Below are 16,333 nucleotides of genomic sequence, written 5' to 3' on the forward strand. Positions count from 1 at the left end.
AGCAAGGAAGGGATCCATGGGACCCAAATCTCCAGGGCTCTAAAGTAACAGAGAGACAAAGAGATTTCCACACAAGTGGAGAACAAATAAGTTCTGGCTCAGCATTTGCCAGGAAAAAAGTCAAAAGCTGGGAGGAGGAGCAGAGACAGTGTAATGGAACAGACATGAAAGTTTCTGGAGTCCTCTGGAGCTATGAGGAAACCATGACATTTCTTTCAATCCTTGGTGAACCTCAGTTCTCAAAAAAACTCCAATCCCATTGTCGAAACCGCCAAGTATATAGAGCAGTAACTGAATGACTGCGGGACCAAGATTTCCTGCGGACATTGGAGCAATGTTGCTCTCGCTTCAGAAACCTCCAGATGAGTTATCGAAAAGCAAAGATTGGCAGATTCCCTGAGTCCTGTGCCTTCTTTGGAAAGATGGACACCTGCTGAGTACCCATATCTCTACTTCTTGTCCTGACAACTTGGGAGAAACCTGGGATCTATCTCAACAAAGGAACAGCAAGGTTGAAACTGAAGAACCAGAGAACAGGGAGCATGAGGAGGGGAGAGAGGACTGTGATGGGGATGAAATGATCAACAAGGAATTGACCCATCAGGACAAGGTGCCAAGCACCCAAGATCCATTCTCTAGCTGCTACAGTAAGGATCTCATAAAAATGCCTTCTGTCAGGCATCAGCACAAAGAGGAGTTTGTTTCTTTTTGCCTGTCATGTTGTGACACTTTCTTTGTGTTTTAGTGGTCCCTATTTGGTAATAGTTCTTGTCATTTCCCTCCCTCACAGGGAGTTATAGGAATGTATTGTTTACTTATTCATGGCCAGATTACTCAAAGAAAATAAGTGTCAATAGCCAAATTCTTCATGGAAGTATCATTGATTTGAGATTATTGAGAGCAAAAGATAAAGGAAAGAACACAGTAATATCCCTGAAATAAACATTGACAATGTAACAAAAAGTTTCTTTGCTAAAGTCAATTCCTATCTACCCAAAATTCAAATTATCCATTTCACAAATTCTTTTTTTCATTGAATTGGTATCTTTTTCATATCAATTTTGTAAGAAGTTATATGTTTTTTCCATTTCACCAAGTCTGTTTTGTAGGGAGTTATATGCTTTTCCCATTTCATCAAATTATTTTTTAAGGAGTTTTCTTCAGATAATTTGTTTTTCCCTTTCCATCCCCTCTTGCAAAGATTTCATTTCCTTTCCCCATTTTCTTCTAACTTTCTTTTAAGATCCTTTTTGAAATCTTCCAAGAAAACTTTGTGAAATGGAGACCAGCTCATATCTCTCTTTGGGGCTTCATCTGGAGTTGATTTGCCTTTAGGAACTTCAGGATTTGAGATCTGTTCTCTCTCTCCATAAAAGCTGGCTGTGGTGAGAGTTCTTTTTGCTTTTTTGCTCATTTTAAAAAGGTTGAGGTCTGCTTTGAGCAGCAGCTGCTTTAGTTTCCCTTGGGGCAGTTCTGCTGACTGACTTCCAGTGCTAGATAATCGTGGCCAGGTCCCATGTTCTTCTGGGTCTCAGGAGCTTACAGTTTGCTTTTTACTTGCAACCAGAAAAGAGTAGCCTAAGAGCCTCACAGAAGATCCCCTAGTGCGCAGACAAGCAACACTTTGGCTCTCTGCTCCAGCTCCTTGCCCCAGGCTCCCTATGCTTGGTCTGGGCTCATCAGACTATTCCCTTGCCCATTTGAAACAGACCTGTTCTGAAGTTCTTCCATGGTTTCTTCTTCTGGAAATGTGTTGTACTCCAAATATTTGTGAGTTCTGTCCCTCCAAAAGCAGTTCAGAGGCTTAATCTACTGTTGGTTTGAGAGGTCAGAGGAGGTCACAGAAAGTCATGTCTGCTTTCCATCATCTTGACTCCATCCCTCCAAAATTCAAATTATCAGATGTACACAAAGGACTGAATTTATTATTTAATGGTTCTGTCCAGTAATAATCAATGTGCATAATTATGTTCAAGAGGTATTTCAAGATCCTGAGCATTCAAAGAGATTTTGCCATAGTCATTATTGTATGGGGCAATAAAGATAGAGAGCAGAATGCCAGACTTGCAGTCAGGAGAACTTTGTTTCACTTGCAGCATCTGATGCATATCCATTGAATAAGCACAGATAGGTCATTTACCTTCTCCTAACTCTAGTTTCTAGTAAAAATGGAGATAATATTCCCTGGAGTATCCACCTTACTCCAGGTGTTGTTGTGGTGATCAGATGAGTGAATGTATATATAAATGTGCTTTGCAAACTCCAAAGTTTTCTATGAAGTCAATTATATTTTTGGTGTTATTAGGCGTGTTTTATTAAATTCTAATTCATTAATTGCATTGACCTACATGTGGCATATAACTCAATTATTCAGTACTTTAAAAGACCTCTATTCCCTAAGCATTCTGGATAAACAAGTGTTTCCTGATGATTTAGCTTATCATACTGGCCTGAGCCAGATTATCTATGGCTGCTATTTGGTCAGATATTGCCTCGGTCATCCACCAAGGGAATACTGTGAAAATGGCCTCTTTCCTGAATCCAATCAGATAATCAGTCTTTTGTTCACCTAATTATCTTGGCTGTAGTACATATTTTATCAACATGTGTTCACTGGTTTGTCTAAAAGTTGTGGTAGAAACATAAAGTCTTAGATCAAGAAGGGATCCTTAAGGCCAGATCCTGTCCAAAGCATAAGTCTGCTCCACAATATCACCAAGATCATTCATCCTCTGCTTGAATGCCTTTTAGGAATAGAACCTTACTACTTCCCTAAACAATTTGCTCCATTCTTAAACCGTTTTAACAGTTAATAATTTGTTTTCCTTCTATTAAGCCAAATTACGGTTCTCTGTAACTTGATGTGGTCCCTCTGGAACCAAACAAAATAAGTCTGCCTCTTTTCCCCCATTTCCTCATCTCAATCTCAGGTCTTCTCCAAGTGAAACATCTCTGATTCCTTCAACCTAATCACCAGTATAACATGTAAATGTCACAGATGTGGTGTGATCAGTATAGAATCATAGAATACTGGACTTGGAAGCAAATTCAAAGATCATTCAATCAATCCTACCTTTACTCAAACATGAATTCCTTCCTGACTTTCTTCTTCCTCAACCTAGAAGCTTTCTATTTATGTTGCTAAATCTCATAATTTTATTGATTTGAGTCTTATCTCTGATGGTATATAATACCACATATCAATACCTTCTCATCCTTTGTGATTCTTCATCTATCAAAGATGTACCTAATATACAAGAGTCCCTTCTCTGGGTCTTTTAATAATCCATGAAGATGGTGCAGTTCTCTCTCAGGATATCCCATCACCCTCTCTAACTTTATGAACAGCCCACATCTCTTTCTGATCTTCTATTTCCTGGTTGATGACTTTCATGTTGGTCCTTATGTACAAGTTCAAGCTTATTAATATTCTTCATCCTATTTTCATTAATATTATAGGTTGGATCCTAATATCACATGTATTTTTGATTATATTAGCTACTACTTAGACTGAAAACATACTACATGTCATTGAATGGCAATAAGCCTGAAAACTTTTATCAAACCTTCGAGTCTTTTGTAACTTGAACTGTCAAGCCCCCTCTTCAATCTCAATTTGTTCATTTGACCATTTTTATCCAAAGACTTGAAATACGACAGGAATGCATATAATTTTATTAGATTAAACCATTTTCCCAGATTATTTTTCAGAACCTTTGGGAATCTGATTTTGTCAATGTATAGTTATGTCTTCCTATATCCTGTCATCTACAACCATTTATACCTTTATCTAAATCATTGATAAAAGGTGTTAACCAAAAGACAAAACCCTCAAGCAAGATCCCAGAAATCCTATTCCTGCTTAGCACTGATTGATTCTTTTTTTCCCTGAGGCAACTGGGGTTAAATGACTTGCCCAGGGTCACATAGTCAGGAAGTGTGAAGTGTCTGAGGGCAGATTTGAACTCAGGTCTTCCTGACTTCAGGGCTGGTGCTCTATCCACTTAGCTGCCCCTTAATCCACATTCTTTTGTTCTAATTGTTAAGTAAATTACAAATCAACCTGACTTTCCATCTTGTCCATTGGTAGATGGTGAGACTTTGACAAAAACTTCCTGTAGAGCCCATCCCTAGGATTTCACACTGCAAAAAATAAGACCTTAGAGTCAAGCTGATTGTTTATGCATAAAGCTTTGTATGTGTCTTCTCTTCTTGGATCTAACCCTTCTCTTAAGTTTTAGAATCAGAGCATAAAATATGAGATAGTTCCTATTCCCCGTTCCAACCATAACTCCTCTATGATTTAACTTCATTAAGGGAACATTGAGTACAGTCATAAAGGAGAAAGGAAAAAGGAAGCATTTGTTAAGATGGCATGGTTGGGTGGAGAGCATATGAGGTATTAAGAAGCCTGAGTTCTAAAAAAAAAATTAATAATTTTTAAAATAGAAGCCTGAGTTCTTTTTTTTTTTACTTTTAGTAGTTTTATTTTTCCAAATACAAGGAGATAATTTTCAACATTAATTTTTCTAAGACTTTGTATACTAAAATTTTCTCTCTTCCTTCTTTACTTCCCCATTCCCCAAAACAGCAAACAATCTGATATAGGTTAAATATGGGCAATGCTTTTAAACAAATGTTATGTAAGAAAAATCAAGCCAAAAAGGAGAAAAATCACAAATAAGAAAAGATGAAAATATTATGAAAAGCCTGAGTTCTCAACTTGCTGGGTCAATGGGCAAATCACTGTATTTCCCTGGCCCCAGTTTTTACATATCCTCCAGTTCTAGAATTCTCAGATTCTTGGAATTACGACAAAAGACAATGTGCCAGTGGGAGAAAAAAGTATGGATGTTATTGTGAGGTCTTTAGGTGCTGACTTATCAATCAGTAAACATTTTTAAAGTACCTACTGGGGCAGTTAGGTAGTGCAGTAGATAGAGCACTAGCCCTTTAGTCAGGAGGATCTGAGTTCAGATCTGGCCTCAGACACTCAACACTTCCTGGCTGTGTGACCCTGGGCAAGTCACTTAACCCCAATTGCCTCAGGGAGAAAAAAAAAAAAAAAAAACACTTACCATGGGCCAAGCCAATCACTGGGGATACAAAAAGAGTCAATACAAATATGGAATTATATTTAAAAGAATTTCACATATATAATCGATATCAGATTCTTTGCTCTCTTGGGTGGGGGAGGGGGAAGAAGAAAATTTAGAAGACAAAGTCTTATAAAAATGAAGGTTGAAATGATTTTTACATATATTTTGAAAATTAAACATTATTGAAAAGAAAAAACAAAAGAAAAAAAAAGAGTCACTAGATAGTTCTTGCCCCAATGAATATGAAAACTAGTTTCCAGGCAGGCTTCTTTGCCCACCACTTTCCACATGGTTCCACTGACAGTACAGATATCCTGCATATTTACTTCAATTAGCCATACTCCTTACCCAGAGTCAGCTCGGATTACTCTGTGTGTGTGTGTGTGTGTGTGTGTGTGTGTGTGTGTGTGTGTGTTAGTTTTGTTAACCAGGAAATGAGATTATTCTGGATAATAATGTAATGCATAGAACACTGGCTTGGGAATCAAGAAACCAGGTCTAGTTCCTGGTCTGCTATAAACTGACTTTCTGGAAATTCCTTTTGTTTCTCTGGATCTTAGTTTCTTCTGTAGAATGATGGACCTCAATAGTCCTTTCTGATTCTCTAATTCTAATGATTTTGCACAATAGGGTCATTGTTATCAGGAAGTTTGCAGCCCCAGCAAAGTCTCCTGTTTGGAGAAATGGGAATATTTAGATGTCCTATACAAAGTGTACCTGAGAGATGAGGAGATGATAAAAGTAATAACAGCTAGCATTTATATGTTTATTATATTTATCTTATAACAAACCTGTAAGGTAAGTTCTATTGTTTTGCCCATTATATATAAGGAAACGGAGCCAGACAGAGGTTAAGTGATTTGTCCAAAGCCATATAACCAGTAAGTATCTGCAGTAGGATTTGAACTCAGATCTTTTTAACCAGTATGCTAGCGACTATGATACCCCAGAAGAGTCTGTAAGTATCTTTTGGTAGATCAATAAATTTAATACTCCAGAGGCTCTGTAATTGCATCGATGTAGGTGCGCTCTCCATTGATGCATATCACAATCCATCCTATTGCCCAGCCATTCTATATGATTTTCATCCATGTTTTCCCAACTTTTTACAAATAACAATAAAATGTAGGAGATGATAAATATATAAAAGAAGCATAAAATATAAGGATAAATTGCTTTGAACTGGGAAAATCGGGAAAGATTTCAGAGATGTCATTTGAAGAATAAATCATATGTCAGAAAAGAGTGGAGTAGGGAGCAGAATAAACAAAGGAATGGAGATAGGTAATCCTGGGATATGTTTGAGGGATAAATTGGAGTGTAAATTAGCATAAAGGAGAGAAATGTGAGTAGGGTGAGATAAGGTTCTAAGAAAGAGCATAAAGATTGCCTTAAATCTAGTCTATATCACTCTATGTAACAAAAACAGTATATGCTAAGGGAACATGGGAGAAGTGAGGGGAGGGAAGGGGAGAGCTAAGTGTCACTTTGAATAACCAAGGTTCAGGAGCCTTTTGAAGAGTCTTGAAGGATGGGTAGAATTTAGGCTGGGGAGAGGAATACAAGCCCTTAGAAGGGAGACCCCTAAACCCCCTCTGCACCAACCCATGGCCTGGGCCTTTTCATGCTCAACACAAACAGAATTTATAGGGTTCTCCTCCAGGGAAACCATAGTCTTTGCATAGTCCAGACTATAAATTGTTCTGAGTTTCCATCTATCCATGAACAGTTATCTTTTCATTTTCCCTAAACTGTTAAATCAGCAAGGACAAAGTTAAAAAAAAAAAAAAACCCAGATATTCTCTGGGCAGGCAATCTTACACATAGTAAGACACTTAGAAATTTTTTTTTTCTTATTGAATCAGTTACCAATACCAGTAATAATGTCTGCTATTTATTTCCTTCCCTGTTGGCCCCTCCAGATCCTAAATCCAAAGTGGCCCATCAAGAGGAGTCAGGGAAAGCTTCTTGGAATTCAGATCTCCATAGATCGGAGGAAAGAGAAAGCAGCAAAGATTCCCACCCCAATAAGGATCAAGGAAAACCTTGTGAGGCTTCGGCAAAGAAAGAAATAAAAGGCTGGGGGAACCAAGAACGGGGCAATGCAGAGGATGAGAAATATGCAGGTGTACACTGGAGCTATGAAGAAACCAAGGTTTTTCTGGCAATTCTCAGCGAGGCTTCATTTTCTGAAAAACTGCGGACCTGTCACAGAAACAGCCAAGTTTACCGTGCCATTGCCGAGAGGCTGCAGGAACATGGCTTTCTCCGGACGCTAGAGCAGTGTCGATATAGATTCAAAAATCTCCAGACTAGCTACCGGAAAGCAAGAACCAGCCACCCCCCAGGGACCTGCCCCTTCTACAAAGAAATAGCAGCCTTGACGCATTCCCAAACTGCCATTGAACCAACTTATGCCATGAAGGAGATCGTCTGTCCCCTAGGGAGTATGAATGGAGACTCTGACTCCCAGGGACAGGAGCCAGAGAGCTGGGAACAAGGAAACCCTGGAAAGGTGGCCACAGCCAAAGACTCTGAAAAGAAAGAAATGGGCCTCCAGGTGTTCGCCCAGGAGCCCAAAGATCTCAGGGCCACATCCCTTTTCCAGAATCGAACAGGTAAGGAGGCCTTGGTACCGCCTCTAAAAAGAAATGAAAAATGATCTAAGGCATAGAGTATTAGCATGTTCTAATCCTATTGGAAACAGTGAATTGCCCTTTTATTTGGAGAAATTTTACAAAGTTAAGGGAAAACTATTAGATGTTTATAAGGAAGGACTAAAGAAAGCAGAGACTGTATAAGTAACAAATAAGCTGGATGACAGGATTTTGAAAGCTTTTTAATAGGTTAGAAAATTAGGTCAAATCTAGTAACATGAAAACAAATTTAAATTTCTATGTAAGATTCCAAAAATCAGCCTCTTGAGTATGTATGAGATGGGGAATGAATGGCTAAATTGTCATTTATCTAACAAGGATCGGAGGGGTTCCATTGGGTTACAAGTTAAATGTGCATAAAGATTATTTTATGGTAGCTGGAAAAATGCATTCTTAAACCAAATTAAAGAAAGTATGATGTCCAGTACTTGGATAGCAAAGTCCCATCTGTCAAGACTGCATTTTTTTCATTTCTGGGCACCAACTTTCAGGAAGCACACTGATGAGGTGAAACGTGTATAGAAAAAGGCAACCAGGACAGTGAAGGGTCTAAAATTTCATGCTATAGAAGAACTGATTGAAAAACTGGATATATTTAGCACAGAGAAGACAAGCCAGGACAAATATGGCATCTGTGTTTAAGTCCTTAAAGGACTGTTACATGTAAAAGAGATTATACTTGCTCTGCTTGGTCCCAAGGGGGTAGATAATGTTTCCAAAAGGCAGATTTAGGCTTGATATAAGGAGAAACTTCTGGCAATGAACTTTCCAAAAGTGGAATGAGCTGCTCCTTGGGTTTATGTGTTTCCCTTCTCTGGAGGTTTTCGGGCAAAAATTAAATAATCACTTATCAGATACAGGGTAGAGGAAACTTTTGTTAAAATAAAGATAGGGTTAGATAGCCTGTCCTGTCTCTTCTTACTGTGAGATTCTGCACTCCTGGTGTGGGAACATTGTAGAAATCAGGGACCTCAGTTCAGTAGGCAGAACTGACCAAAGAGCTCCTCTCTTTAATAATAAGCATAATTATTCATTATTATGTATTATTATTACTCCTCTGATCTTTTCTTACTTTGGGGGAACTGAACTAGTAGCATAACAGGTTCCCCTTTCAATATGATACCACTGTTTAGGGTGGTTCAGTATTAGGGTAAAATTTCTACTCAGGGCTGGAATTTTATTTTCTTTTTTTTAATTGCACTTAATAGTATTTTTTTCCTATTACATGTAAAAATAGTTTTCAACATTCATTTTTATAAGATTTTGAGTTCCAGATTTTTCTCTCTCCCTATCTTCTCTCTCCCCTCAAGATAGTCAGCAATCTGACATAGATTGTAAATATGTGAAATCATGTTAAATAGTTCCACATTGGTCATGTTGTAAAAAGAAAAAAGAATCAGAACAAAAGGGAAAACCAAAAGGAAAAAAAAAAAACAACAAAAGTGAAAATAGGGTGTTTCAATCTACATTCAGACTCCATAGTTCTTTCTCTAGATATGGACAGCATTTTCTATCACAAGTCTTTTGGAATTGTCTTATATCATTGCATTGCTGAGAAGAGCTAAGGTCTGTCATAGTTCATCATCACACCCAATGTTGTTGTTACTGCGTACAATATTTCCCTGGTTCTTCTTACTTCACTAAGCATCAGTTCATATAAGTCTTTCCAGGTTTTTCTGAAATCTGCCTGTTCATCATTTCTTATAGAACATTACGTTCATATAACTTGTTAAGCCATTCCTCATTTGATGCACATCCCCACAATTTCAAGTTCTTTGCAGGGCTGGGATTTTCAGAGCAAACCATAGAAACCATCAGATCCACCCCAGACACAAAGGTGGAAAGAGAGCATCATCAGGAAAATAAATGGTATTCACTTTTGACCTGGACCAGAACCCTTGCAGTTGTTGGAGCTGCTGTAAGAGAGTACTGGGTATTCATTAAGCCTTTGCTGGAATAGCTTAACTGTCTGCCATTAAATTGTACCCCCACTTGAAGAGCTGGCAGAGCCCCCTACCTTGGCTTTATGTGTAAATGAGTTTCTGCCTAGACCGCTTTTTTTTAAATCTATAATTGGGTGGGGTTATAATATACAGCTGTGAAAGGTTTATCTCCAAAAGGTAGTTTAATTCTTTTGATTTGCTTAGACAGAGGAAGTCTAATTATCACTCCTGACTTGTAGAACTGGATCTTCACTGGGCAGTGTGACAGATCTTTACCTCAGAGACATCATTGTGAGCTGTTAAAAAAAGAAAACCAAGATAAGGAAAAAATGGAACATATATCAAAGGGCGCAGAGAATCCAGAGCATGCCAGATGGGGTTCGACAGCCACACACTCCATTTTTCTTCTTTGTCCCTTCCTAATATAAACAGCTGGCTAACTTCCTTGGGAAGGAAGCTTCCCATTGGTGGAGAAGCCCCTCATGGACATAGAGCCTGGGTGAGCCTCTCAGTGCACATTTACTAAGTGCCAGGCAGTGACCTTTGGACTCTTGTTTCAATCTATAGAACAACTTGATGAGATACCAGTCATGTCCCAAAAACCCTACTTACCTGGTAGTTTGGGCACTTTGTAGTTGCTGTTACCGAAGTCATTTAATCAATGGTTCATTCATCGAACCTGCTGGGCCGTGTCCCTCTGGTATGGATGGTAAAATAACCCTGTATGCCTTTAAGTAGCTTCCCACCTAAGAGATTAGATCAGGTCACAGAGGTGACCAAAACACAGGGAGAAAATTAAAAGGTCCTAAACAGGGTACAGAGCTCCAGGAAAAACTTTAGTCCTGTATGTTTCCCCTTAGTGAAACTTTTCCTTTAAATTCTTTCTTCCTATGTCAGGCGTGCACTGGGGCTATGAGGAAACCAAGGCTTTCCTGGCAATTCTTAGTGAATCTCAGTTTTATGAAAAGCTCCGGACTCGCCATCCCAACCGGCAGGTGTACCGGGCCATCGCTGAGCGCTTGCGTGAGAGGGGCTTCCTGCGGACTCTGGAGCAGTGTCGGACCAAGTTCAATAGCCTCCAGACAAGCTACAGGAAGGCAGGGAGCAAGCATGCCCCAGAGACCTGTGCGTTCTACAAGGACATGGATGCTCTGGTGAACGCCCACACCGTAGTAGTAAAGAAAGAGGCACAGCAGCCCGGGCAGGCAGGCAGCAGTGCCGACCTTGCAGAGCGGGAGCCGGGTAGTTGGCACAGTGAAGAGATGCTGGAAGACTGTGACAGTGATGAAGCAACTAACAGAGAAGCCAAGAGTCCTGGGGTCCGTGCTCTATTCCAACTCTCAGCTGGTAAGATGTCTCATTTTACATTGGAATATGGCCTTCCCCTTCTCATTTTCTCCCTACAACCCATGGGCCTTGTCCAGGGGGGGAGCTATCTAGTTCAGTAACAAGTGCATGAGACAAGAAGGTCAGAGATTTGGGTTCACTTCCATCCATATGTTAAAATTGATTAACTAAATTAATCAATGTACATATTTTTTTTTTTGGTTTACTATTTTTTTTAGCATTTTGAGTAGGATTCTATGAAAAGATATATAAAATGATCCCTTCTCTCAAGGAACTAACAGCCTAGTTGAGGAAAACTAGAAAATATGAAGCAATAGAAAATATAATTGGGAGGATAAGACCAAGGTCCTAGATCTGCCATTATCTAGTTAAATGACCAGCTGGTTCCTCAAGTTCACCTTTACATTCCAGGTTAAAAAAAAAAAAAAACTTCCCTAATTCCATGTCTATAGCTAAAGTGATAACTTGTATGTTATCTAATAAAAATGCTATGAGAATTCAAAGAAGAAGAAAGTGAATGAGACCTCGAATGTTCGGCAGGGAGATTTGATGAACAAAAAAGTTGCAGCATGGTGGCTAGAATGCTAAACTCTCAGCAAGTCACTTAAGTGCCCTGAACTTTCAGCTGGAAAATGAGGATAATAATGTCTATAGTGCCGACCTCCCAGAATTATTGTAAAGCTCAAATAAGTATGCACCTGACAATCTTGGAAGTATTGTATCAGTCAATAACTCAAAGGATGGAATTGTAAAGGGGTAATTCGGCTCTTTGGGCTAGAAAAATATGAGTAAGGTTTGGAGAAAGAGCAGTGCATAGAAGGAAGAGACTAGTGAGAAAAGCCTGAAACTACATGGTTTTGAGCATACCTTTTTCCATAAATTTATGTCCTCATGTGCAAAATGGCTACTTTAATATCAAATCCTTATTTGCATATATATTCATAAAACCTAAAAAATGGGTTTTATGAATCTAGCTGAAATGTGTAATTGGATGTCAACTTCCCCTTCTCCTATAGTCTTCCATAACTTTTTGGGTTAGTTGAAATCATCCATTTTTGTTATTGTTTTCCTCAGAGTTGAGGATCCAGAGTGAGAGCAAGGAAAAGACTCAGAAAGAGGACATTTCTGAAAAAAGGCAACCCCAAGATTCAGAAGGAGATGGAACTCAGCTTCTTAACTGGGGGAAAAACTGTGAAAATGAGTACAAACCAGAGAATCCACGGGAGAGACAATTAGGAGAAAGACAAGGAAAACTGACTTCCAAAGAGGATTTTAAAAATCCAAGAGGGCAAAAAGGATGCTCTGAAGAAGGAAAGCCATATAAATGCCTTGAATGTGAGAAAAGTTTCAGTTGGCGGTCACACCTGATCACACACCAGAGAATACATACAGGAGAAAAACCCTATAAGTGTCTTGAATGTGGAAAAAGTTTCAGTTGGCGGTCACACCTCAACACCCACCTGAGAATCCATACAGGAGAGAAGCCCTATAAGTGTCTAGAATGTGGAAAGAGCTTCAGTGATGGAGCCGGCCTAACTGCACACCGGAGAATCCACACAGGAGAGAAGCCCTACCAGTGTGAAGTGTGTGGCAAGAGCTTCAGGCTCAGCCCCAGTCTAGTTGTGCACCAGCGGATTCACACAGGGGAGAAGCCCTACAGGTGTAGTGACTGTGGAAAAAGCTTCAACAACAGCTCACATTTCAGTGCCCACTGGCGGACCCACACGGGTGAGAAGCCTCATGAGTGCCCTGAGTGTGGGAAGAGCTTCAGTAAGGGTGCCGCCCTCCACAAACACCAGAGAGTGCACATGAGGGAAAAGCTTCCACTGCAGCCCAGGATCAACTCTACATCAGGAAACCTGTGGGGGAAGAGTTCTGTAAAGGTACTAGGTTTGGGGAGACCTCCCAACAGGATGACTGCTTCTGATCTGCCCTGGTTTTGTTCAGGAAGAGTACTGAGCTCTGATGGAGAGGGAAGAGCACTGGGTTCAAATTCCAGTTCTGCCATAACCAATTATGTGATCGTAGGCTGATCATTTCCTCCTTTGAGGCCTATACATCTATAAATGTCAGAGTTGGATAATAAGGTCCTTTCATTCCCAATACCCAGTGATTGTAACTTGGTTTTTCTTTTCATTTTGGAAGAGATTCTTGTGTCAGAAGCTAGATTCACCAGTTTGGGATTTTAAATTGGGAATATCTAAGTCCCCTTCCCAGCTGTGCCTTTACTTCACTGCATGCAGTTCACCCTTCCCATGTGCCTCAATTTTACCATTGACAAAATGGGGGAAGAGTAGTCCTGATCTTCCCAAACAACATGGTTTGGTTTTTTGTACTTTCTCCCAGAAAGGGAACCTTGTACACTCAATACCTCTAAATCTGAAATCGTCTTTCCTCTTACCTTGAGTTTTTCATTGCCTCCATCTCAGAAAAGTATTTCACTCTCACTGGGATGGAACCATTAAACTTTGGAATTCAGAGTATCTAGTTTCAGGGGGAAGTCATTAGAGATGATTTGATAATTCTGAGTATTTTTCACTCATATGAATGAGCACATATAAAATGTGAAAGAACTGGGTAAGAATTATGTGCAGGTCTCTCTTCCTTTTCCTCCTCTTCCCCTTTCTCTCTTCCTCTCCCTTTCTCCCTCCCCCTCTCCTTCCCTCTCTCTCTCTGTCTCTGTCTGTCTGTCTCTCTCTTTCTTTCCCCCACATTGCTTCTAAGTCCTTTTGCTTGGAGTTTTCAACACTGGAATTGTAAGGACAAATGTAGGTTAATAAATGGAACTTCAGGGTTTGGTCTGAATGTATGAAGAAACATCTTATGCCTAGCTATGGGAAATGTAGAAAGTGAAATTTATTTCCCTTTCTTCATATTAACTTTAAAGAATGCCTTAGACTATGGTGAATGTACTGCCTGTTCCTTTTGTTATATTAATAAAATTGAATTTATTGCTCTGCGTGGTTCTAATGATATCAATTATAGGGTTAAGAATTTAGATAGCATTCTATGATTGTGAGAAAATTGTAAAAATGCTGATGCTTTGGTTGGCAAGCCTCCATCTCTTGACTTCTAAGATCTCTTCCAGTTCTGAATCTATGATCTGGTGATTCCAAGTATGTTTGAGGAGAGGAAATCAGTCTTACATAATAGCCAGATTTCTACAGTATTTTTACAGCTATACTATCTGGAATTTTCTTCTCAAATAAAGCTCACATCTCTCCAAGGCAACATTGGCAGTACTTGTAAATTGCAACAGTGTCTTAAAATTTCTGACAGGCTTTTACATCATTCATGCAGAATGATGTGATGTGGAACACTGGAGTCAGAGAGCCTAGGTTCAAAGACTCCCTCTGACCCTAATCTGTGAAAACTTTGACAAGTCACCAAACTTTTATAAGCCGCCTTTTCCTCATCTGCAACATCAGGAGATGGGACTAAGTAACCATCAAGCTAGAAGTTCTTCATTTTTTCTTCCACAGTCAAAAGTCCCTCTAGCCTCCATAAGATAGAACCCCACTCCAACAAAGACTGATGACATCAACATTCTTTCTGGAACCTTGAGACCTTTTTAACTCATTAGCTTCTCCCTGCCTATATCCTTCTCCTCTACCATATCTAGTAAATCCCAATTCCTACTTTTCCAATCTGTATGATTCAATTTAATCCAACAAATGTACTGGGGATTACAAAAACAGAAATGGAAATGATTCAAACCACAGCATTTATTTTTCTGATACTTTTTTTAGGAGAGTGCTCTAGGTTTATAGGGAAAATGTTTTACGGCTATTTATTTTACAATGCCATTTCATTAAATGTTTTGCTTTTAATTAGTATCTGCTGGCTGACTGCTATAGGTAAATACATAGATAGGGATTTGTGAGCTAATTGTAGAAGATATACCTTGAAACTAGGGTCATTATACCCTTGGGGACATAACTGAGTTGTGGACCCCAGGTGCTACATAAACTGTGTAAATTACATAAAATCCTGGCTGCCTCCTCTGCTTCTTGCAGATAACTACACAACAGGTGGGCTTTTTAATGTGTGTGAAGAATAAAACCCAGGTGTGAGTCACATGGAAGGTCTTTGGGTAGAGAAATGCTTCATGATGAAATCCAGGAGGTTATGTTTTTGCTGTTCAGTGTGACTGGTATGAGGTAGAGATGGTTGTTTATCCCTTTCCTGAACTTTTTCTCCTCTTATCTTCCTGAGATCTCAACTGCAATTATTCTTATATCTTCCCTTCTTCCCCTTCCCCTTTCAATTTAAAATACTTTTTGATTAGATTTGTAAGGAAGCAGATGAACACATTGTTAATAGCCCTTGGTAAGTACATGCCATCTCTGGCCAGGAGCCTGGTTTTCTTAAATTGTAAGCCATGGCCAAGAAATCCTAATCCCAGTTCCAGAAGAATTCTTCTTACCTATTCACTTTCCAAATTGCCCGCATTCATCGAGATTATTGTTGTTCTTCCTCTGCAAGGGCACAATGAGCCATTTCTCCTGCCTATGTGAGGAAGTAAAAGGCACAAAGGTAGGAGCTGACAGATGTTTGTAACCAGAAGTCACTCAAATCAAAATTTGGGAAGGAATAAGGCTCTGAGAAATGCTGATGGGGAAAGGAATCATTAACAACTATTCTATTAGAGCAATCTCAAATCTTGGACTCGCATACCATTTCCTATAGGTACCAGAAATAAAATTATTCTAGGATGGTCTTTCTGTCAGGAAGATGGAAGCAGAGGCACAAGGAGACAGAAAGGAGTCAGAGACGTTGCTAGAAGTTTTCTTGGCTATTAGTCTCTACTCAACATTCTTCCCATGCTATGGGTGGTGCCTCCATCAGCTTCCACATCATCTACCTGAGAGGACACTGAAAAATATGACTGTATGTTTTGTCTTTTTGGCCAGAACTAACTGATTGTTTTAAGAGTAAGAAACTCCTTACTTTCTCCAAAAATTATATGGGAGTTTTCTTTTTGTTTCCCAGTTAATATGTGTAGCCACGGGGTAGGAGTTGACTACTTTAATCTGTTAGGCAAAAATGAAGCTTTTTCTTTTAGTAAAACAAATAATAGCCTCTGAAATTTCATTTGTTACCAACTTCTAAAGATGTGTGGAATAACAACCATATTCACTGTGGAAAATAATCATTTTCTTTTGTTACTGCAAAATGTTTGAACTTCTTTTTTAAAAAATCTGTTGGTTTAAGAAATATTTGAAAGATATGTCAACTATTTTTCCAAAACCTGGCAATGAAGCTCTAAACTTTTAGGAGTTATTTG

General features: G+C 39.2%; 1 protein-coding gene and 1 long non-coding RNA gene across 4 annotated transcripts in view; one reads left to right on the forward strand and one right to left on the reverse strand.

Moving 5' to 3' along the window:
* The window catches only part of LOC127555559 (zinc finger and SCAN domain-containing protein 20-like), a 30,893-nt gene extending 16,888 nt beyond the window's left edge, over positions 1 to 14,005 (forward strand). For all 3 annotated transcript variants that reach the window (XM_051987950.1, XM_051987949.1, XM_051987948.1), the window contains 3 exons: positions 7,022 to 7,717; positions 10,597 to 11,046; positions 12,121 to 14,005. In XM_051987950.1, the coding sequence (XP_051843910.1) occupies positions 7,022 to 7,717; positions 10,597 to 11,046; positions 12,121 to 13,079 (2,105 nt within the window). In that variant the 3' untranslated portion in view covers positions 13,080 to 14,005. The remainder of the gene's footprint in view (positions 1 to 7,021; positions 7,718 to 10,596; positions 11,047 to 12,120) is intronic.
* Positions 7,926 to 10,583, reverse strand: LOC127555569 (uncharacterized). The gene is made up of 2 exons (XR_007952235.1): positions 10,312 to 10,583; positions 7,926 to 9,995 (listed from the first exon to the last, which is right to left on the reverse strand). It is a non-coding gene; the product is annotated as an uncharacterized LOC127555569 (long non-coding RNA).
* Positions 14,006 to 16,333: the final 2,328 nt, after the last annotated feature.

Source organism: Antechinus flavipes, chromosome 3 (assembly GCF_016432865.1).
Source record: "Antechinus flavipes isolate AdamAnt ecotype Samford, QLD, Australia chromosome 3, AdamAnt_v2, whole genome shotgun sequence".
Taxonomy (NCBI): Eukaryota; Metazoa; Chordata; class Mammalia; order Dasyuromorphia; family Dasyuridae; genus Antechinus; species Antechinus flavipes.